This window comes from Sprattus sprattus (assembly GCF_963457725.1).
Source record: "Sprattus sprattus genome assembly, chromosome: 12".
NCBI lineage: Eukaryota > Metazoa > Chordata > Actinopteri > Clupeiformes > Clupeidae > Sprattus > Sprattus sprattus.
Window position 1 is genome coordinate 26,098,615 of NC_137910.1, and position 23,254 is coordinate 26,121,868.

Sequence of the window (23,254 nt, forward strand, 5' to 3'; positions counted from 1 at the left end):
ATTTTCATCAGAATCATCTCAATGAAATCGAGTTGCTGAGGCAACAAAAGGCAAAACTGTACAAGGTCTTGTGATATACCTGAGAACGCTCTCTGCCAGTTCCAGAAACTTGTGCAGGCGGGCATCTCCAGGCATGTGCTCGGACAGGTTGGTGAGGAGCACGGCGATGTTGAAGCCGATGTCTTTGGCCGGCTCGTGGAAGCGCTTCACAAACGCCTGGTAGTCCAGCAGCTCCCCGTCGTCCGTCTCCATGCAGGAGAGCAGGAACTCTGTGTCGGAAGGCGAGTAGAGCCGGCAGGCTTCCATGGCCCTCTGAATGTCCTTCTTGGAGATGAGGCCCCTTCGGTCAGGGTCAAACTCTTTAAAAGCGTCAGATGAGGTCAGGTCTTTGAGTTTCAGGAACATGTCAAAGAACCTCAGAATCAGCTCCACGTTGCTGAAGGATTCCACCAGCATGTCCACCATCTGTTTGCCGATAGTGCCGTTCACCACATTTCCTATTGGGTGATGAAACGAGTTAGCATTCAAAGGTACATCAGCTCTCTTGGCAAACATACATTATTTCTTATTTTTTTAAAGGATCACCTTCCAGCATGGAGAGAAGCATCACAACCATGTCTTTATGTAAATCCATCAAGTCTTTCAGCAAATCAATCTGACAAGAATCCTGTTAACATATGCACATTCTATAGGTTAGCCACAGAACACAGAATTAAAAAAAACTTTTCTTATACCACAAGCAATCAAAACAGATTGTTGGTTGTGTGTGGAATCCATTTACCATGATACAACCCCGATGCATAGAATATAGTTTATTTCAGGTGAAGATAAGAATGGCGTGAAACAGCAACAAACCTGAGAGAGTTTCATTTGCATATGGGCAAACACATGCAGGAATCCAACGACTGCATCCCATAATCGACTGTGAGCCAAACTCTGCTGGTTCCCTGTACAAGGACCCTGAGAGGAAGACGAACACCTTCATTTCTTCGACAATGAAATATAAAATGCTGGCTTACTGCATAGATGACATTGAATATTAAAACAGTAAAGCAACAAAGTAAGAGTGGATTTCACAGAACCTATATGATACGCTTACACACAAGCCCACGCACCTGAATATATTCTGTGAGTGTGTTGAAGACTTGCTTGGCAACACTAACAGCCTTTGAGAAGTGCCGTTGTCCATGTTCATCCATCTTGTCTTTCCCAGAGTAGTACCAGTAGAAATCACTAATGGACTCCTGAGTATATGATATCAAGATTTAATAGTAGGAAAAAAAAACATTACGAGTCCAATCGATTTAAATATTATATAAACTACTTTTATTGAATTAAACCTTACCTGTACCCTGAGGAGGTAGTCTACTGTGGATATGATGATGTTCACTGTTGTGTTGTTGCCAGTTTGAGTCCTGAGATAGTTCTGAAAATCTGTATTGTTGCCAAAGACGCAGATGCCGTGAATGTGCATTGTGTTTTACCGTGCTAAACTGCTTGGGGTCGTTCTATCAAGAATTGTCTGGTCTGTCTGCTAAACAATCTGTTGACAATCATCACATTTAAGTGTGTATATTGTCAGTCTTATGCAGGAGAACTCTACACCAATTAGTATGTTTACCTGAGTTGTGTCCCTCACACAAGAGCTGTAGGAAGCGGAAAAGGTCACAGGTCAGTTCCTCATCTGCCATTACCTTGTCACCTTGGAGAGAGATGGACAGTGAGCAGGATGGACAAAGACAGAGAGAGAAAGGGAGATTACCAACTGAAATACCAATTTCAAGGCCCCCAGGCCATTCTTACTCCACTTCCAGACGTTTTCTTTCTATTCTAAAGACCATTTGTTCATTACTGATAGGATTGAGCACCTGAGCTGGCCTCCGTCACCAGGCCCAATCCCTCTGCTTTGTTCTGCCGCTCAAAGGCATTGAGATCCAGTACGCTGTGAGAAAGGCAATCAGACAGCATGTGATGGCACACAGAGACACAAAAAATAAACAAGAAAACAAATAAACAGAGAGAGAATGCCTTGAGCTGATGACAGACAGACAGACACACCTGCACGACTGCATGAGGCCCGCCACGCTCTGAAAGAATCCCACGTCTCGCTTCTGTTGCAGGTAATCCAACATTTTCTGACAGAAACGAAATGTCAGCAGATACCCGTTAACAAGCATTTCATGTCAAAGTTACAGTTTGTAGAATGTCTGTTTAGAGACAGAGATACATACACAAATTACACTACTAGACACATAGAAAATGTAATACTCTGTGCAAAGATGTGCCATTGTCATTGCAGCATGCTGACTAGGGAATGAGAGGAATGAGTATAGCAACACCAAATCAAACTAACTGTGTCAAAGTTTAGATGTATGCACAGTCAAGACTTAGAAGCTCCCGCATTTCAGCCCAACATTAAAAGGCCATTGAGGACATCAGGAGTTATATATGAGCATACCTGTTGCACACTCGTATTTCCGCCGTTAAGAATAGCTATGCCAAGCTTTAGTGTAGCCTCCACCATGGGACCCTTCTTACCTTTGGATCAGAGTAATAAATTAACCACAAGGTGTAGTTTCAAAAAACGCTTTTTGAAAGAGATGATAAATTATTTAGTGGTCAAACTGAAATATAAATATGAGGACTTGTTCCATTCCATGACTCAACCCTTGAGAGAATAAAAGGCCAGTGACTTTTTGAATTTGGTAAAAAATAAAATTGCCCCCCCTCTGTTGCCATAGTTACCTCTGCTAGCGCTGATGGTCTGAAGCACCATGTCAGCTGCTCCGTGCTCGTGAAGTCTGGCCTGCTCGTACAGGAGCTTCTGCTTCTCCGTCTCCTTCTCCTGGACAAGCATTGGGAGGAATCAGGCATCCACTTCAATTAAGCAGGACAGAATGGGGAAGTAGGAACCTGGGAATGCATTCAAGATTCAAACCTCAAATGACTTGACCTCATCTTCATCGTCCTCTTCACCATGGCAACTCTGAGGAAATGTTAAAGCAAACATAAAACGCAAAAACCTCATATCAGGGTTTCCTTTACCCGGTAATTACCCATTTTTGCCTGAGTTAAGTTTATAATAAACTTGCCTCTCAAAAAACATATCATTTTGTGTTTTCACCAAAGCAAATTAATCAATGAAACAGAAATATATCGTATTGTTATTTTCTTATTTTATTGATAAATAAGAGTCTCAAAATCCATCCGCTTCCTACTGCCATTAGACAGTATGTGAAGAAAACAGATTGTACACAATTACATTTCATTTTCCATGAAGCTGAAGTCTGAGCTCTGCCCTCTAAAACCTTCACCATGTCCGCAGAAGTGGCCATGAATAGATCATCTAATTTTGATTGTCAGACACATCATGGTGATTAGTTAATCAAATTGTTCTATTTCCACAAGAAGGGTGTAATCTATTGGAAAAATCAGTGGATCTCTCGTTTGTTAGATAGCCTATAACGCGACGGTAAATACCAGCCACCTTAAGCTAGGTCAGTAGGCTTACTCACTTCACTGGAGCAGATCTATTCACTGGAACCACGTTTTGTTGATGTTGACAAATAAATGATTTAGGCTATGTGATTTATCTTCTCATAGTGCCATTGCTGTGATAATAATCTTGTGTGATTAAAGAAATATGGCAGGTGTTTTTTATTTTCTTTGATAATAATCTTGTGTGGTTCAAGAAATATGGAAGGTGTTTCCTTTTGTTACAATACTTTGCCAGCGATAACAACTTTCTCTTCAGGGTTTGTTTTACAGAAAACAATGTTGGCTGGTCTCACCTTAGACATGATCTCTGCAAAGGATGTATACAATCTGTCTTCCTGTAGTCTGCTATGGAATTAAAGAGAAGATCATCGTAACCAGCAAGAATAAGTTTGAAACTTTTCAATTACGTGTCAATATTAGAGAGCTCTATCTCCTTGTAATTCCAATAGAAGATGACATGAAAATATAAATAATACTAAAGACCAAGCAAAGGTATAAAAAATATTTATACAAACCTGACATACATCCTTTCTGTCAGAGCACTTTGGCTGAAGAGTGTGATCAGTTGATGGAGAGGATCAGAGCAAAGTGCCCCCCCTTCCCGTTCATTATTCACTTCTTCTTCAGCATCCTCCAGTTCTTGATCACCCACTTTCTGTCAAACAACATATACATACCCACTTACACAAATGAGGTGGGAACAGTGACATCGCCCAGTCACTGCTCCTACAGTAGTGTGTGTCGTAAACATATTTTGAGGCACACTTTTGTGGTTATATAAATGTAATTCTGTTAACCTTGCAGTAAACCTCTAGGAAAATACTGAACCTCTTATAACCAGCAAAACACATGGAAGCACTTTCCCATAACATCTGAAAATAATGTGTTACTCATCTCGTCATATTGACTTCCAAAAAAGAAACATCAATAAAAAATGGCCTAATTGTCTAAACAAAGTCCCAAAGCGCCCATTGGCATATCTGACCATGGAGACAGACGGCTGTGTTTACATGACTAACTTCACATCCTGAATTGTTCAAACATGAATGAATTTGGGATTTGACTTAGTAACTTAACAGTGAAATGAAGTTTGGAGTAATGCTTTTGTTGGATTATGTCATAAGTACACAATAAGCATGCTTACAGTCAAATCCTCTATTAGCTTATCTTCAAAAGAATGGCCCTCTGTTTCAATCCATCCTTTGCCATAACCCAGAAGGAACAGATTGACTGCTCTGTGCCTGCAGCGAAAAAGGGAAAAGTGAGATCATGTGTGGGAGGGATAGAAGGAGAGAAAGAAAGAAGAAAAAATGAAAGAGAGAAAGGCAGAAAAAAAAGAAAATGTAACTTTTACATTTACACTTAGTCATTTAGCAGACCCTTTTATCCAAAGTGACGTACAAAGGAGAAAACAACTTTAAGCTTACTGTTGTCATTAAATAGTATTTTGCGGCATATAAATAATATAACACACCTGGGTAGATTGTATAGAGGTGCCATTCTGAAGCAAGCCACCACTGCTCTCTTCCGCTGCTTGGACAGCAGTTTGTGCCATACAGCCTTCTTTGTCCTATGTGGCCTCTCAACCTGAAGGAGTAAAGGATATCAAACAGCACCATAGACAACATGAAGGCCACATTCAAACAGATGCTGTTGTTAGGTTAGGATAGGTTAGGTCACATGGTTAAGAAAGCACTGACTTACAGGCGGGGCTTCAGTGATGTCACGACCTGTGGCTGATTGGTTGAAAGAAACACCTGTTCTCACCTTTGAAGGTTAGGCCCTTTGCAGGAGCAGAGGCCTATTGATTTCTCTCTTGTGGCATTCCACATGTGAGCCCTTGGGCTGTGGCATTTGGGATAACCACCACGAAACAAAAAGAAAGGAACTGAACGAACTCTTTAAGAACCCAAGCTTGAGTTGACCAGAGCTGGTGTGTGGAGGACCTGGAGTGGGGGCAGTGGGGGCCGTGGGGGTCGTGGGAGACTCAGGTAAGTGTCCTCTCTGGGCTTCACCAAGCTGACACAGGCACACGCGTCCATACCTCAGGTCCTACTTCCTCGCATTTTCATCACGTAGGGCAAGCGTGTAGGTTAGTTGTTAGGCATTAGACATCGGTTTTGGTTTGTTTGTTAAAGTTACGGAAGAAGAGGCTTCTGGCTTGTATTTTATTCACCCCTAGACAACACATCTTAGCTGCCAAGCGCAGGCTCTCCCCATTTTGTAACACTGTATTACAGGACAGCACAGCAATTTCTGAAAGGCAAATACTAGTATAAAAGTGTGAAAGAGTTCACCTGGTCCAGGTGAAATAAGACACGAGCAATGCCAAAAAGCCGCTCTATATCCAGATCCGCAATTTTCCAAGCCCCTCTGAATAAATCCTGTCAAACAAAACAACAAAATATGAGACACAAAATATGAGCCAGAGACAAAGTTTGTGGCTGAATGACAGAGGATATTTTTTTCTGTGTGCTTCACCATATAGTGCTTCTGAAGGCCTTTGCGGATGATCTCTCTGACCTCCTCCTCTGTATCCTTCTACATAGAGACATGTCAGAAAGATAAAGGGAACAGGTGAACCACCGATGGCATTTGAGAATCACCTCATCTCTTTGTGATTTTCTAGATCCTTCTACCTGAGATAGGTGAGTCTTAGCCTTGGCGATAACCTCCTGGTCAGCAGCAGAGCAGATGCTCAGGCCAATAGGAAGCAGTTTCTTCAGGGCCGCCACGATGAGAGAGGTGTGAGTGGAGTAGCGGTCCCCTTTTCTCCTCAACTTCCTCCTTTCTTTATCCAGTGCTCCCCCTCTCTTTCATCCAATGGGAAATTAAATTGATATGAATCGCATCATTTCATTTTATTGATTTCACTCACATTCACTAAGTACAACCAATTTGTGCAATACTGTCAAAATGTTTATCTAGATGAGACTAGAGTATCATATCTACAAGTCGAAAAACGATCCAATTAATAGGTCATAAAAATGACATGCATGCATCAGTACCCACCTTTGAACTAGGCCTAGTGTTCCTGCTGATGTTGACCAGGAACTCTGTGTTGTTAATTTCATTCTGGACCACAAAATTCTGCTCCTCCCATTTGAAATTCTTGTGAAACGTGACAGATAAGGGTAAAAATTACCTTTGTGTCAAGCAAAAATGTGTTGGCTACATATATGGAAAACGTGGAGACTTGTGATGCATGAATTTGTTGTGAAGTGCTCACATGAGACTTAGCCCAGAAGACGAAGATGTCTGCTACCATACTGAAGAGCTCCTCAGCCTCGGGATCTAGCTCTCTCAACCAACTCACTCTACAACATCAAGAACACAAACCATGTTTGAACTGATACTTCAGAACCCTATGTACAAATAACAACAATCATTATGTATTGGTAAATACTGTTTGAATACTACTGTGTGTGTGTGTGTGTGTGTGTGTGTGTCTGTGAGTGTGTGTGTGTCTGTGAGTGTGTGTGTGTGTGTGTGTCTATTTACCTGTGTAAGTCCACATATGGAATGAGTAGTGGGTAAAAAGCATACAGGTCACGGACCAACACCGTAAACTTCTCTTGAATGTGTAACTCCGCCTCTGATGTGTCACCCCTCCCCTCTGTCTTCAAATGCTCCTCCTCCAGGAGAACTGACTCCGCCCTTTTCTTCAGCTTCTCCATCAGGGGCAGAAAGTGACTCTTCAGGAGCTGTGGTTCTGCCTGGCCAATGATTGGCTGAGACACAACTGGAACGGATGAAAGGTTCATTAGGATATTCCTCTCCTGTTCTGAATGAGAACTTCAGTCAATGTTAACGAAACATTACACACAGCACCATCAGTTATGAGTAAACAAGAAAAACCTCAAAACAAGATTTTGTCAAAAAATCTTCCTGATCTAGAATCTTCCTTTTTTTAGCAAGACCGTCTCCAGAGTGAGTTTGAATGTGTTTCAATGCCAAAGAAGGTGAATGTTGAATGTGTAGTTTAACTTCTTCACAGGCTCACCTGCCAGGCGTTTCATCCAGGCTCCGTCGGCCACCCCCAGGTGATTGTGAATGATGGAGAGGATGTGCCCCAGCAGCGTGTTGGTGTGCCCGGGGCTGAGAGAGGAGACGCTCTCCATGGGCCCCTCCGCACCGCCCCAGTGGGAGAAGTAACTGCAGAGCAGGGGGAGCGTGACCTCGGTGACCTGGGACAGCAGAGCATTGCGGGCGGACGACCCGGCCAGCACCAGCTCCTCCACCTCCCCCAGGGCCTGGTACAGGGAGGGCAGGAGCTGGCTGGCCTCTTCAGCGTGAGAGGGCACAGCCACAACTGATTACCAGAGGAGGGAGAGAGAGAGAGAGAGAGAGAGAGAGAGAAGACAGCGTGAGATAGGGATGGAGGGAAAGAGAGGGATTGACAAGACATGGTGAGGGGTGGAGAGAGAAAAATAGAGTGAGAGAGAGAAGACAGAGAGCAGTCGAGAGTGGAAGAGTGAGAGTGATGGTGTGAGCCAATTATGATGATGATGATGATGATGATGATAATCCTGCTGACATTTAGTGAACTGTGGCTGAGAAAGCGACTCGTGCTATTGTGACTTGGACATATGGGGGTAAAACTTGTGCTGAAGTACCCCCTTCTTCTGCATGACTCATGGCGTAGACGGAGTACGGGTTGTGCTCATCTACAGGAGGCTCCAGGAACGTGACAGGAAAAGCAGCCGTCAGCGCAGCCAGACACGTCCCCACCTCCGGCCTCCGCCTGTCAAAAGCCAGAGAGGTGACAGGGAAGATAACTCCTCGACGGGACTCTGTAAGGTATGACAGCTTAAAACGAACACAGCCCCCCCCCCCCCCCCCCCCCCCTCCTCGTCTGAGAAAGGATAACTCCCTCAGAGCTGCTACTCAAGGTCTCACTGCAATCCCCACGGTGCCACTTAAGAGCACTGATTTGACCTTGGCTTCAATTGTGCTAATATTGTCATTATTCTGTCTTGCTTTAACAATAGTCTTTTTTCCTCTTTGGCCTTGATCTTCCTGAAAGGCAGACCAATTGTACTGACGATACAGACATCCTTTAATCTTTTACCAGGGCTCCCATTTCTCAGTGCAATCAGTGAATCCTGTTCCTACCTCTCAGCGTAGATGTTCTTGGAAGTGCCGAGTGAATACATGCTGATTAGGATTCTATAGCAGGAGGCTTGAACTGTATCCACTGAAAGAGAGAACACACCATGCACCTCTTAACCTCACATTAGCCGGTGATACACTGTTACATTCACTGACATTTACATGCTAATCATCAGGCATAAGGACCTGTAAAAGCCTGTATAGCATCAGTGTTGCAGGCTCTGGCCCACACTTGAACAAATGATTTATTCTTCTCCAGACAAAGAAACAGTGGTGGTGTGGTCGAGTAGTAGACCCAATCAAAACATAATTATAATAATTCGTTGCTGCTCTATAGGATATTGCATTACCTCAGATGTGGCTATTAGAATTGAAAACAAATTATCAGTTTGAAAATCTGTCCATACACTTCTATAGGGCTTGATCTGACTGTGAAATAATATTAGGCTACAGAAGATAAGGCTCTGAGACTGGATATGAAATGGCCAACGTAAAGCTCTTACAAATATTCCCCTTAGCTATCGAGAACCAGAGCATGGTAACTCCGTTTCCCCGGGGAGGCTGCTTTAGATTTGAAGGCATTAAATGCAAAGTCTGGGAACCAGCTGAATGAGTGACAGCTCCTGTGCCTGTTAGATGAGCCTCAGTTCACTCCTGGCATTTGTCATCGAGCCTGATCTGCAGGGAAAATCCCTCTCAGCAGCCGCATATTAATGTACATCATATCACTGAACAAGGGGGATATCAAAGCTGACAGTGACAGAAGGCAAGAACAATGAATGATTAAACAAAACAGAGAGCAGCTGTCAAGCTAACCTGTGATGCATGAGAGAAATATCATTTCTTATTGAGAGAGAATAACGCACAATGAAGGCATGGAGTGTCTAGATGATGAATGGGTACGATCATATTCAACCTCGTATGGGTGTTGACTTCATGGAATGCACCTAATTCTTCTAATAAGAGATCATGGCAGTAGTTTGACGTAGATTTCATCAAATCGTTTCTTTATGGTGTGTATTCCTGAAGACATTACACCCCCGCTGACTAATGAAGATGTTCCATTATTTCTAAATTTGGTTGGACAGATGGTGGAACAGAAGGGGGGAAATGCAGATGGTCTGAGAATAGATCCCTGACTCACCTATGAGCTCCTGGCCATACTGACACTGAGCAGCATGATGGAAGAGAGCGGTGAGGACGGGGATGAGGACCTCGGAGGTGTAGACCACCGTATCGCCCGCTCCCCTGAGATGGCCTTGGGTGGGGGGGACTTGGCCCAGAGCCAGGGTCTCCACGGTGAGCTCCAAATCAGCCGCCGCCTCCTCAAAGAAGGAGCACAGAGAGAGCCGCACAGACTCCGCAGCGCTCCTCAAAGCGGTTCTAGAGGTGGTGGGGAAGAATGTAAATGTGAGAACACCAGGCTGGAATTCGTTAGGAATTTTGGGTGTTTTCATTGCACATATTTAATAGCACCAACCCAGCATCCAAACACGACGCCAAAATGGTCAGACAGCTTGTCACAGAAGGAGAATCGTTTCCTGAATATAAAAAGAAAAATAAAGATTAGAAGGGAGGCACAAAAAAGTGAACCCATGTTTAATACTGTGACTTCTTTAAAATGCCTTCCACACAAATATCATTGGGTGACACTTCTGTTGTGTTTACTAAAATACCTTCTTAATCTCCCTTTGAATTCCAATGGCCATATCAGTCCACCAAATTAGGTAAATTAGGGCCTTGCAGGACGTGTTATGAACAATGAGCTACTCTGGGAACAGACCTACTGACAGCCTACTACAGAGGAATGCACTCAGTAATGGTGATAAATACATGTGAAGTGGGAAAGAATGTGCAGCTGGAAAAAGCCAAGTAACTCCTGCAGATGAGAGTGAATATAAAATGATGAGAATAATAGGAAGCAAAATCTTGAAGCTTTTATGCACACAATTCTTACCAAAGAGAGCAATCCTACGCCTTACAAGAGCTCCAAGCTTGCAGAAAAGACTGAGGATGACAGGTGACAGGTAAAAGAAGATGTCATGAGACAGAGAAGAGTTATCAGAAAATGAAAGTAAAAAAAAAAAGAAATCAAAATAGGAGGGAGAGATGAGATGGCGATAGGGCAGACAGTTTGAGCAGGACGCAAATAGACATAATTCAATAAATCGAGTTGGGAGGAGTTTGGCGAGAAAGAAGGGAGAAAGGAGAGAGTGTGGGCAGACATGTCACAAGCCGCTGGTCACATTCCATTGGTTACCTGGTTACCATCTCTTTCTCTTTGTTGGATGCATGACCTCTGTTACCAAGGAGATCCGTAGAGGTGGACAGGAAGTAGCAGCGATGGCACTTATAATACTGATCTACCAAGGGTAAAACAATCTGTGACCGAGAGGGGAAAGGGGAGAGGGAGAGAGGGGGGGAGGGGCCGAGAGGGGAAAAGCTAAAATTACAGATGTAACAAATCTGGCAAGACAGGAAATGAAAACAGAGGTGAAACGCTTATTCTCACACCTCTCCACTTCTCTGGATAGCCGCCCAGACAGGGCGGACTCGCCGCACATAAATCACCACCGGTCTGTTTGTAATAAATAGCGGCCAGAGACACTGGCGTATTTATACGCACGAGCGCTTTTCTCCTGGCCTGTGTGTGCGACAGCCTGTGGGTCAGTGACTCAGAGCCAGTCGACATGCGAGGAGGCGCCCTGCTGGAATATTGCTCTCGGCCTTGTTAGGGAGCGTGGGAGGCCTAATCAATAAACCCAATCAGCACTGGGGCCTCCCACGCAGATTACAGCCTTCAGCCCGTCTGGAAACTCATGGCAACATCAGCCCAACTGAATTACCTCACAATATAATTAACCAGGAGATCCTATAAACAAAGGTATCTCTATCTGATATCAAATACACTAAATGGCCCACCATGATGCCAGGCCAATTGACGCACTGCTAATTATAGAAGCAGCGGTGATCGGTAAAGCCCATTAGGAGGTATAAACACACCACTGATGAGGATGGTACACACACTAGCTGATGCTTATGTTATCCATCGTGCTATATAAGCTGTTGTGCTGTTCTATAAGCTTTATTTGCATTTTCATTGTTACCATGAAGATACTTGTGAGCTTAATTTCATTCTTCATGTGTCATATTGTATATTCCGTGGGTTTGTTTACAAGAATTCAAGACTTGTCTTGGTAAACAATCATGACTTGATAAATGGAGTCCGTGTAGAATGCACTGGCTTGACCGGAGTTGAATGGAAATTCAAAAGGGTCTGACCTTGACAAAGAAATGGGTTTGCTTTTCATGAGGAGGCTGTTCTGATTTAGATCCTTGTCCTCTAGCCTGTAGCTCCTCTGGAAACAACAATGCAAAATACACATACATGTCATGGTTCCTGTAAGTTCTAAATGAGACACGAATAGTGTAAATAAAACCCAATATTAATAGTCATGTAACTTTTAGATTAGAACATCTATTATACGTTTCTAATAAAGAACTTTAAACATGGAATGTTAAACTTCTGAAAGGACATCGAGAGTGATAAAGCTGTGATCTTGTCAGAATGGTATGTGTTCCATTTTATAGATCCATGAAGCCACGTCAAATTGAAACGTTTCAGCTACAGACACTGGCATTTTATTTCTGTTTAATGTTGCATTTTAGCAAGCAGTCCCTCGATTTCCAGTCATGATTACAAGATAAACTCAATAATCTTGCTGTATCCCTCCAACTTGGGCCACACATGCCAATGCAGGCTCTGAGTAGCCATCTTCTTTGGCATACGAGTATGCAGTATGCAGTATGCAGTATGTGACTCAGTAATGAGATGGATCATTCCAGACTGATTTATTTTAAAGGCTTCACCACCTTCCCTGACCAGCTGTGACTTACCCTTTACATGCACATACCATTGCCTGCACATACCATAACCTGCACATACGTTCCCCTACACAGACCCCATGTTATCTTTTGAAAACCAGGGAGCTTCTCTGCACTTGAATGCTAGGGCAGTTTTATGAAGGACAGCAACCTTCCTCACCCAGCTCCAGCAGCTGTTCCTGGGCCTGGTCTGTGTAGGTCAGAGCCTGCTGGAGTACCCCATAGGCGAAGCGACTGGCGATGGCTGGAGAGTCACAATCCACAGGCTTTCTGTCCCTGTAAGAGGCATAGAGATGGTGTTTCATATATCATGCACAGTGACTTCCCATCTTTACTGTAATCAACCTCAGGAGAAGTTCAAATACAGCACACCTTTACAGTACAGTGAAAGACAACATAATGAACTGAACTCGCTGAGTGGAAGCTGGATACCGTCAATAAAGGTTTGTTAGTAAAGTGTTGGTAATAAGAAATAGGCCAGTAAGAAAAGTGTGGGATTACAATAAAAAACCCAAATGTGATGTGAGAACATTTGGCATCAGGACAGGTATAGGTTACAACATACAAGCAGACAGACACTGGGCATACCTCAACATAATGGCCCAAATGATGTCTACGCAAGACCTGCAGGCTGCATCCAAAGAATACCACAGTGTATTCTAACCCAGGGCTGAAATACATTCACGAAAACTGAAACCTGTCAGCTCACCAGTACAGATCCTTCACAATCGCCTCTCATGCATAATTAATCTGGGTTTTGATGGCTGCAGTTCAGAAGGCAAAAGAGTGATTTGGATCTGGGTTAGAGAGATTTACGACTGCCCTGTGTGCTGTCCTTTTCTTGGGCAGAGCGGGGAAAAGGTGAAAACAGCACAGTGAGCTGGGCCTTCATCTACAAGTCCCCGATTATCAGCACGAGAATTAAATTCCACACCTCATAGAATATTAACCGTGGAAACCAAAACAACAAAACAAAATCCATCTTTGTCACACAGTTCCCTCTGTCAATAAGCACTCGCTAGCTCTGCTGGAGAAAAAGCTTACGATGAGGAGATTTTGGAGGCTGTTTTGATCATGTAACACATTTTAAGGCTTGAGGACTGTAGCATTGAACTTAAAGAGAGCGCTTTCATGTTCCCCCACTGTTAAAGTGGAGGCTGATCAAGGTCTGAGCTAGAATCTCACTGTCGATAAAGAGAGAGCGTTTGGCACTTCTGAAGTAACTAATCATGTATTCAGTCATGCTTGCTCCCCCCAGCACTCATCTTTAGATTCATATCAACACAGGAAGCAAAACTCTGCCATTAGAAATAAACGCAAAAACACAAGAGAACCATAAATGCCTTCAGGCGGGACGCACAGCGAATAGCAATGAGGAAGTGCATTATGGGTGCATGACTATTTCAGATATTTCCCAGGATGCCTTCTTGGGAAAATGTGTGAAACTTGAAACATAACTTTTAAGATACAAAACCATTACCTACTGCCATTCCCTGTCACTAAGCATTACTCTCTGTCATTCTAGTGCCACTCACATCCACATGTGTCCACTGCTTCATAACACATAATAACACATGACTCCACATGTATCCACTGCTTCATAACACATAATAACGCATGACTCCACATGTGTCCACTGCTTCATAACACATAATAACGCATTATTCCACATGTGTCCACTGCTTCATAACACATAATAACGCATGATACCACATGTGTCCACTGCTTCATAACACATAATAACGCATTATTCCACATTTATCCACTGCTTCATAACACATAATAACGCATTATTCCACATTTATCCACTGCTTCATAACACATAATAACGCATTATTCCACATGTATCTACTGCTTCACAACACATAATAACGCATGAGTCCACATGTATCTACTGCTTCACAACACATAATAACTCATGACTCCACATGTATCTACTGCTTTACAACACATAATAACTCATGACTCCACAGGACTGATCTCACGTTGGCTTAGACAGTAAAAGGGTACTCCAAACTGGTAAAACATTCAATGTGTTGCTCCATTAGACAAGTACACAAGATCTGGACATGTGGTGTGGCCACACTCACACACATCCATACACGCACACATGCACGTGCAGTCGTGCACGCACACACACGCACACACACACACACACACACACGCACACACACACAAACACACGCAAACACACACGGACTCACACACACACCTCCACACATTGTATCCATTGATGTGGAAAAACTTAAGGATGTCCTGAGCTCTCTCTCGTATTCTGGTCTTCTCACGAGCAGGCACAGAGTCATAAGGCACCAGCAGGGGATGACTCCCCCCTCCTAAAATAACAAAAACAACATTATGTCCCATGATGGTATAAAACTAAATGTTTATATAAAACAATCGGTCAACATTTGTCATGAATACAGCCAAGTCATTATTACTAAGACAGTATGAATAAACAGCAGCTTACAAATGATACCTGTGGGAATGAGACATGTAGCTTTAACATACGTTTAATTAATGATGAGTCCCACAAAAGAAAAACACCTTTCCAGACATTGTTCCAGTTAACCATAACACACATATTATCCACTTTCCCATACAGGATCATTACATACCATTAGGAGAGAGTGTGTCTGATTATGAGGCTGTCACACAGTTAATGCATCTCTGGATTTTACCTTTGGATTCCAGCTCCAGCTGTTTCCTCTTGGCCCACATGTTATGAGAACTCTCCGCCAGCTGCTCTGCCATGGACTAATGAAGACAAGAGGGAATTCAATCAGGTGCTGTTAGAAAGGTATGATGAGAAGACGCTGCAGATGCTCAATAAGAGAAGCCGGCAGACGCGGGATAACTTACATACTGGTCCCATGACAGCGTCACTTTGCTCATGTCAATGGGTTTGGGACTGAAAGTGGAGGCACCTTCAAAAGATAGCTGCAAAACCAACATGCAAAGACACATTTGAAGTGAGGGCTTATACATAAGGCAGTTTAAAGAGCATCTAAAGCAGGGGGATCTTCCACGGTGTGAGTGTGTGTGTGTGTGTGGCTGTTGTCCTGGCTGTACCTGCCCAGCCTGTGCTCCTCTTCGTGCTGGGTTATGCACCTCCTGTGCCTCTCCATCCTTGGTTCTTTCGATGGTCCAGCCAAACACCACTATGTTCTTCACCTTCTCCTTAATAGCCCAGCGATAGCTCTCTTTGTCCTGAGGTACACATGTGCATTCATGAATAGTTGTGTGTGTGTGTGTGTGTGTGTGTGTGTGTGTGTGTGTGTGTGTGTGTGTGTGTGTGTGTGTGTGAGTGTATGTGTACGTGTGTGTGTCTATGATACCTTCTCTGAGAAGGCTCGATACGGCTTTAGAAGGGGATGAACTTTGGAACTCTCACACAACTGGTCTCCATGGACCCACCCACTGGCAAACTGCAACCAGGACAAACACTCATCAATACAAGCACACAGACACCTCACTGTAAATGTGCACACATACTCTCGCCGCTATCTCAGAATATCTTCAAATGGGACCAGTCACCTTGTCAAGAGACCATTTCTCGTGTATGTGCTCAGCATATTTATTCACCACATACTCCAATCCCTCAGGGATGGAAACACTATAGAGAGGGGGGAAAAACACACACTTGTAGCATCTAATTCAACCCCAAAAATGTATCCTGCAAACTGACACTATCAATGTAAAATATGCAGTCGGTTCCGCATGAGTTGCTCCGGGTATCCACTCATAACCAATCCCGCTGCAGGAGTGTGCTGTGTGGGAATCTGCAGTCTTCTCATTCTGATTCCATTTCACCATTTAAACACTGAGCCAGGAGTCTGATTGGACTCAAATAAAGGATGCTCTGAGCTACCATCCCTGTTAATCTACATCGAGCATTTAGAACTATAATTAGGACTAGCATTTAGAACTATAATTAGGAGTATGGAATGGCAGAGATTAGAGAATTATGAGGTGTATGGCTAATTTCACTGTAATGCCTGTGGAGTGGAGGCTGTAGCTTTTCACGGTACACATGAGGCATTTCTTTCAAAAGAGGAAAGTAGAATTGCACTGAAATAAAACAAGGTATGAGGACAGATTTGTGTTTTGTTCTCACTTTGAGGTGTCCACAGGCTGAGGACAGAAGCGTCCCTTGGTGTCCAGAGGCTGGTGGGACTCCAGGCCACCCCTGCAGCTGGGGTCCAGGTGGTCAGGTGGGATCGCCCGGGCAACCGCACTGAGGCAGGCCAGACTCAGACAGAACAGATCAGCATCATAAGGCTGGAACACAGGAGGGGAGGAACAGAACCTGCTCAACAGGAGAAGAGGGCATGCTGGAGCACCGTGCTGACAGGAGCTGTCAGACTACAGAAAGAAATGATTTGGATATAATGTCTTTAAACCACCCAAATGACAAAACACTATTACAGCAAACTTGAATCATTTATATTTCTCTGAGTCATGGGATGACATCAAGACTTCATTTTACTTTCTTTTCTATTCTTTTTGCATTTTTGCTGTGAACTTGTGAATGTAGAAACTAACGCTTGAATAATCAGTGTTTCAAACACTTTATCCACATTCTTTTCCTCATTTAACAAGAAAGAGGTCTCAAACTTTACACTATATTGCTGTTCATTCTGACAGACAAAACAGAGGAAAAAACATCAGTATTTTGCAAAGTAAACACCCATTGTCCAAATCACATACAACACAAGGGGAAGCTGTTAAGAATCAAAGAGGACAATTTACAACGGTTTGCTCAAGAGATCATTACACAGACATTCAAGAAAATAAATCACTGCTCACAGATTGCTAAACATAAAGACTGCATTCTGAAACTTGTGTATTCTGCGTGCATTCTAAACTGAGCTGTCATTCTGTGGCTGTCAAATCTCAAAACCTGTCAATCCATTCTCAGCGCCTCCTCAAAAACAAACAGTCCTGAAAGTTCAACTTCATGCATGAAAGATTGAGAAGAAAGAGTAACATAACAGCAAATATGATGGACAAAAAGGGTCCATCTTGTATTGACCAAAAAGCCTGCCTGGTGTTTGGAATCCCAAAGCAGTGCATTGTGGGTATGGAGCATAACCGAGCGTTGTTACCAACTGAGCCTCGTCTCTGCCTACCTTCCTGGCCAGGGCCCTGAGTGTGCTCCAGAACAGCTGTCTGGACAGGTGAAGCTCCTCAGCTGAGGCACAGCCCTTGTCTCCACAGCCTCCGGTCAAACAGTAGTACCTCCAGCTGTGCTCATAGTGGTTGGCCAGCAGCTGCAAGTCCAAACAGGTTACACAAACAGAGTTATTGACATCCATGAAAGTAGCTTTTATAGTATGACAATGACAATGATAACAATGATATTTGACACACTACATTCATGCCACTTGCCTTACCAGATCTACCTTTGGTCAAAAGCAACTGCAAAGCAACTAATAATGATGGTATTCTCTCAACACTGACAATCACTTTGGTAAGCACCATGTCACAAGAATTTTAGAGGCAGCGGATCTGACCTTGAGGGGCATCTTTGTGTTCTGTGTCAGGAGAGGGACGTCAAACACTAGGCAGTGTAACAGAGGCTGCACCACGGAGGGCCTGAGATTGCTGGAGAGGCACACCAGACACAGAAAAGACTTGACTTTATTACCATTCTCTACTGACCAGACAAATGATCCCTGTGGCTTTCTCTGAAGTTTCACTATTTCCAGAGTCAAATGAAGAATAACATGACTGATAAGACCTATAAATGCTAACAAACTCATTTGGCATTGCCACATTTTCAGATTCACAAAGGATCCCATTAAAGACATTAGCATCAGTAATGGGAAACTACATAAAGGATCCCATTAAAGGGAAACCGCATTAAACTGGATGCCTGCTAGCATACAACAATACAATACACAGCCGCTATGTAAACATGGGGGGCAAGGTTCCTCCTCACCCACAGACAGAGAGCAGGCACTCCTCGATGGCATCTCTCTGGGCCTTGGTGAGCACGCTGCCCTTGGAGAGCCCGTAGACTGCCTGAAGCAGGGAGTCCACCAGCTGGCTGTGAGCCTCGGAGCCTCCGAACAGAGACGCACACTTGGTGAGGAGGGGCAGCACTGCTGTGCACAGATAGCGGTTGAGAGCCAGAGACATGTCAGTGCCTGCCAGATCAGACTGCAGGGGGGTCGGGGGGGGGGGAAAGCAATTTAGAGAACAACTCTGATGAAAAATATTTACAGAGCATTTCAATACTGATCAATCGTCAAAAGATGCACTCCAGAGGCCTTACTGTATCCATGGTGACAGCAGCTTGGAGGTCTGGCAGGAAGCCTACTTCCAAGAGTCGCATCAGGAAGTTCTGGTCCTGTATCCCATAGACCCGGTCCAGAAACAGAACCATAGCAGCCTTGTGGTCAGGACAGAAGACTGTCGACATGTCTGGCTCTATCACTGTGCCATCTGATTAAACCACAAAGACACTCTGTTGCCCAAAACAGCTTTGATTCCTAACACAGCTTTGATTCCTTAACAGAACTTTAATTCCTTAACACAGCTTTAATTCCCTGATATTGGTGCTGTTGCTTAACACAGCTTTAATTCCGTGATATGGGTGCTGTTGCTTAACATAGCATTTATTCCTTAACACAGCTTTAATTCCTTTACACAGCTTTAATTCCGTGATATTGGTGCTGTTGCTTAACACAGCTTAAATTCCCTGACATGGGTGCTGTTGCATAACACAGCCTTAATACCTTAACACAGCTTTAATTCCGTGATATGGGTGCTGTTGCTTAACACAGCTTTAATTCCCTGATATGGGTGCTGTTGCTTAACACAGCTTTAATTCCCTGTTATGGGTGCTGTTGCCTAACACAGCTTTAATTCCTTAACACAGCTTTAATTCCCTGATATGGGTGCTGTTGCTTAACACAGCTTTAATCCCCTGATGTGGGTGCTGTTGCTTAACACAGCTTTAATTCCGTGATATGGGTAACCAGTCGGTGCTGTCTGACCTGTGTCCAGTGAGGCTAGGTGAAGGGGGATGCTGATGACCCCCACCAGATCCTCCAGTGGGATGAGGGACCTCAGGATGGCCCGGATACGGATGGCCTCACCTTTCCCGGCTTCAATCAGCTACAAATACATGAATCCAGCAACAGGGTTTACAAATGACTAGCGCATTCTCTTATAAAGCTCAGGAAATCATTTCAGCGTACAGGAGAAAAAGTGTCACTGGTGTACAAATACTATTGTGTGGAGGGCATTACTGAGGCTCTTACATGCTTCTCAGGGCCACAGCGCCCAAGCAGGTCGATAAAGGCCGAATAGAACGTCATGATTGCATGACCCAGGTGGATGAGGTCATCCTCTTCCTCATTGAGTGTGTCACTGAAGCATCAGAGGTATGTTAGCAAAGGTACAAAGGGCAAAGGGAAACTAAACTAAAAGGATACACAACATTGGATAAAAAACTGGTCGGCCCCCGTTATGACATACAGAGTTCTGTTGGACTCGTAGGCTGCTCTTCGTCCATCTCTCTTTGGATCAGCTGAGATCCTGATGGCTTCCTCCATGGTTGCTAGGAGACCGTCTCCTCCATCACCTTGCAAGGCGGGGCCGAAGCACTCTGGTCGACGAATCAGTAACCTCAGCACTACGTAAGCGTTCTCCTCAACACTCTCACCTTTAACAGAAAAAGACTTCATCTAAAACACAACCAAGCACTGTGATAAATGACTGATAACTAAAATGATAAACATGGTACTTTATCCAATAACAACTCACAGATTCAAATTAAAATGTCTGATGAGTTCAAAGATCAGAAAATGTGACAAATATAATTTTTTTAATATATATAAATATATATACTGTATATATACCTGCAATGGGAGAAATGATTGTATAATATGACAGCTAATAAGTAAGACCACTGTTACCATTACAAAATACAGCAAACCGGAGGAAGTCCAAATAGCGCTCCCCTTCCACTGGATTCCATCCAATATCAGGATAGCCCCTGGCCATCAGCGAGGGGCAAGAGCGGAGACCACAGCCTGCCAGGTAATGGACCACCTACACAGAGATGGGAAATCAGTGGTCCATGAGTGAGCACACCAACCCCCAGTCAATAAATGTTGTTTGTCCTGAAAATGAAATCTTATTTGCCACTCTTTGCTCTTCTATCCCTGGACAGGCCTCAATATATCAAGACAGCTTTTTTAATTAAGGTCTAATATATCAAGACAGCTTTTTTACTTAAGGTCTACTGTAATGTTTGACTTCCTGGCATGAAGGGAAGTCAATCGTCTAATGTCATGTTCCACACTTCACACATTCTGATGACACATCTACAGTGGTACATCTACGGATGCATGAGCGGACGAGCGCATGTTCCCACCTTCTCAAGGGCGGACTCTGTCAGGGCGAGGGCTAGCTCGTTGTTATCCATCACAGAGGCAGCGGCCACATCTAGAGGAGTGGCCCCCCGCATGGAGGGGGACGCTGGGGGACACAGTGAGTTTAGAGGTTAGAGTCATACATATGGCACATACACAGGCTGTCGCCTATACACATACAGTTCCTACACAATACCTCGAGTGTGCGCACAGACTGCCATCAGCCAGCAAATTGCACACTGCCCGTTGTAGAACACATACTGTTATAATTCAGGACATGATACATAATGAAGCAGGAAGTGTGAGCAGCCTGATCAACACTGGGTCATTATAAAATGTACACGTATGAATGCGGTTAAAATGAAGAGCAGCTCTACAGGAGTTTGCCTCAGGCTAACTTGCCATTTAGGGCTTTTATGGACAGGTAGACAAAGGAGTTCCTGGGAGTAAGGTGAACTAGTGTTGCATTGTAATTAGGCTGACAACACATTTAAAATAGAACTAATTAAAACATGGACCGGGTTGTGATGGATTTCTCCAAAGCTGAAATTGTAACCCATACGTACCTACAGTGTTGTATAATAACAAAGTAGAAACACTTCGTTACTGTACTTAAGACTTAAGTAGTTTTTTTAGATATCTGTACTTTAATTTACTACTTATATTTCTGTTTACTTTTACTTACTTCGCTACATTTTGCAAAGAAAACTGATACTTTTACTCCCATACATTTCCCCTGAAACCTTCGTTTATCGTTACAAAATCGAATCATCTTTAGAAAAAATAATAATCATAAGAGCGATGAGACCAACATCGGTCACTGTGGTAGAACACAGACTCCGAACAGGTTTGGAGAATCAGCTGTCCTAGCGCAAGTTAATGCGCTTTTGACCGTTCGCAAAAGCCCCCTCAGTTACCGTTGCTACGCCGGACAAAACTTCCATGACTGTCAACCCAAAAGCATGGCTAGTACAAGGACAAGCGCTTTGTGTGTCAGTGTCAGTGATTCTTTTTGGAGCGATATATCCACGATATCCTCCAGATCAAGGCAAAATGGACTGCAATATGCAGTAGAAGGACATATCAAAAACATTAAGATCAACAACGAAGGGGACACAACAATAATCGAAGCAAAAACATACAGGTCTCAATCAGGGAATAGCTCAGCGTGCAATTCCAGACGGTAACATTAACATTTTGACCTCAACATTAATATTTTCATTTTAACATTAACCCATTTGTTGAAGAGACTAGTTATGTACTAGAAGTGGTAATAATACTAGTTGACATTAACCATTACTGTTTGGGGATGTTATCTTAACTAGATAGTTAGTTACCTAGCAAAAGTGTAGATCGCTATATCTAGCTGCAAGCAGCTTCATTTGCAGACATAGTGTGTTTGTGTTTGTCAATGTATTGAGTAGGGAGTGGGGTTCAAATCAGCCCATTTTTATAAGTTTGCTCATTTTAGTCTGAATAAACTTCATTATTCTCAAAATTCTGACCCTTTACTTTTTTATTAACAGCATTTACTTCAGGGACGTGCAAAAAAATATTTAAAAAATATATTTAAAAAATTATAATAATAATATATATTTATGTATTATAAAATAAATATTCATATTTCTCTAGTTATCTGTGTTACGAGTGTCATTTCTGCATGATTCCGATCATTTCGAGCATTTTTATTATCAAAACGCTGAATTTGCGCATTTCCGGTTCCCAGTGACAGTTGTGATCAGCCAATGAACATGGACGTGCCGTAAAGGGAGGCGTGCGCAAGCGTTGAACCTTTTGAGTTGAGCTCAAAACACATTGAAAAATATTGTTAGGGAGGCAGGCAGTACCACTGCTTCAGTGAAGGGGGCGAGCGAGCGAGAGGTCACTTGTCGGGTAGCTATATAATCTGACGTTGGACTTCTTCATTTCTACTTGACCTTGACAGCGAAAATGGAAGATTGCATTGCTAACCTGAAGCAGTTCTCAAAACTGGACTTTCAGTCCAAACGTGAAATGATTAATAATGGGAGACCAATACCGGAGCTAAAAGGTTTGCTTCAAACGACAGGACAGAAGGTATTGACATTTGCATGAGTGTTTCACGTTTCCCAACGGGACTACATATTCATGCGAAACACGAACCTCGCTAAAGGCTGCTGGCACAGGGAAAATGCCTTGAAGTTGTGAGCAGACTAGGTGCTATTCCTGAGCTAAACTACTGACTGTATTCGCTCAAGAAGAGGAGGGAAATCGCGGGTGAAGACAACGAATTTCCACTGAACTATACGGATAGTCGTGAGTGGATTACGTTTGTTTCACCTCTAATTGACGGTTACGAGCTCCAACGAAGGTGCACCAACTTTAAATTATAC

The 23,254-nt window shown here is 43.4% G+C and overlaps 1 protein-coding gene across 1 annotated transcript in view; it reads right to left on the reverse strand.

The window, feature by feature from the left end:
- ryr2b (ryanodine receptor 2b (cardiac)) overlaps positions 1-23,254 on the reverse strand; it is a gene marked incomplete at both ends in the record, with an annotated part of 56,955 nt that overhangs the window by 10,884 nt on the left and 22,817 nt on the right. The window contains 46 exons of the mRNA XM_080848615.1: positions 80-497; positions 586-667; positions 856-960; positions 1,116-1,244; positions 1,346-1,434; positions 1,622-1,702; positions 1,869-1,942; positions 2,059-2,135; positions 2,459-2,538; positions 2,746-2,845; positions 2,939-2,986; positions 3,792-3,843; positions 4,014-4,153; positions 4,643-4,739; positions 4,973-5,085; positions 5,796-5,882; positions 5,980-6,039; positions 6,138-6,311; positions 6,511-6,609; positions 6,728-6,815; positions 7,000-7,240; positions 7,502-7,810; positions 8,115-8,242; positions 8,614-8,695; positions 9,755-9,993; positions 10,091-10,151; positions 10,568-10,617; positions 10,871-10,992; positions 11,893-11,969; positions 12,656-12,771; positions 14,708-14,831; positions 15,177-15,252; positions 15,358-15,435; positions 15,568-15,705; positions 15,834-15,923; positions 16,033-16,111; positions 16,613-16,776; positions 17,628-17,768; positions 18,012-18,102; positions 18,440-18,660; positions 18,776-18,945; positions 19,500-19,620; positions 19,767-19,875; positions 19,984-20,170; positions 20,424-20,559; positions 20,885-20,988. Of these exons, the coding sequence (XP_080704741.1) occupies positions 80-497; positions 586-667; positions 856-960; positions 1,116-1,244; positions 1,346-1,434; positions 1,622-1,702; positions 1,869-1,942; positions 2,059-2,135; positions 2,459-2,538; positions 2,746-2,845; positions 2,939-2,986; positions 3,792-3,843; positions 4,014-4,153; positions 4,643-4,739; positions 4,973-5,085; positions 5,796-5,882; positions 5,980-6,039; positions 6,138-6,311; positions 6,511-6,609; positions 6,728-6,815; positions 7,000-7,240; positions 7,502-7,810; positions 8,115-8,242; positions 8,614-8,695; positions 9,755-9,993; positions 10,091-10,151; positions 10,568-10,617; positions 10,871-10,992; positions 11,893-11,969; positions 12,656-12,771; positions 14,708-14,831; positions 15,177-15,252; positions 15,358-15,435; positions 15,568-15,705; positions 15,834-15,923; positions 16,033-16,111; positions 16,613-16,776; positions 17,628-17,768; positions 18,012-18,102; positions 18,440-18,660; positions 18,776-18,945; positions 19,500-19,620; positions 19,767-19,875; positions 19,984-20,170; positions 20,424-20,559; positions 20,885-20,988 (5,647 nt within the window). The remainder of the gene's footprint in view (positions 1-79; positions 498-585; positions 668-855; positions 961-1,115; positions 1,245-1,345; positions 1,435-1,621; positions 1,703-1,868; positions 1,943-2,058; positions 2,136-2,458; positions 2,539-2,745; positions 2,846-2,938; positions 2,987-3,791; positions 3,844-4,013; positions 4,154-4,642; positions 4,740-4,972; positions 5,086-5,795; positions 5,883-5,979; positions 6,040-6,137; positions 6,312-6,510; positions 6,610-6,727; positions 6,816-6,999; positions 7,241-7,501; positions 7,811-8,114; positions 8,243-8,613; positions 8,696-9,754; positions 9,994-10,090; positions 10,152-10,567; positions 10,618-10,870; positions 10,993-11,892; positions 11,970-12,655; positions 12,772-14,707; positions 14,832-15,176; positions 15,253-15,357; positions 15,436-15,567; positions 15,706-15,833; positions 15,924-16,032; positions 16,112-16,612; positions 16,777-17,627; positions 17,769-18,011; positions 18,103-18,439; positions 18,661-18,775; positions 18,946-19,499; positions 19,621-19,766; positions 19,876-19,983; positions 20,171-20,423; positions 20,560-20,884; positions 20,989-23,254) is intronic.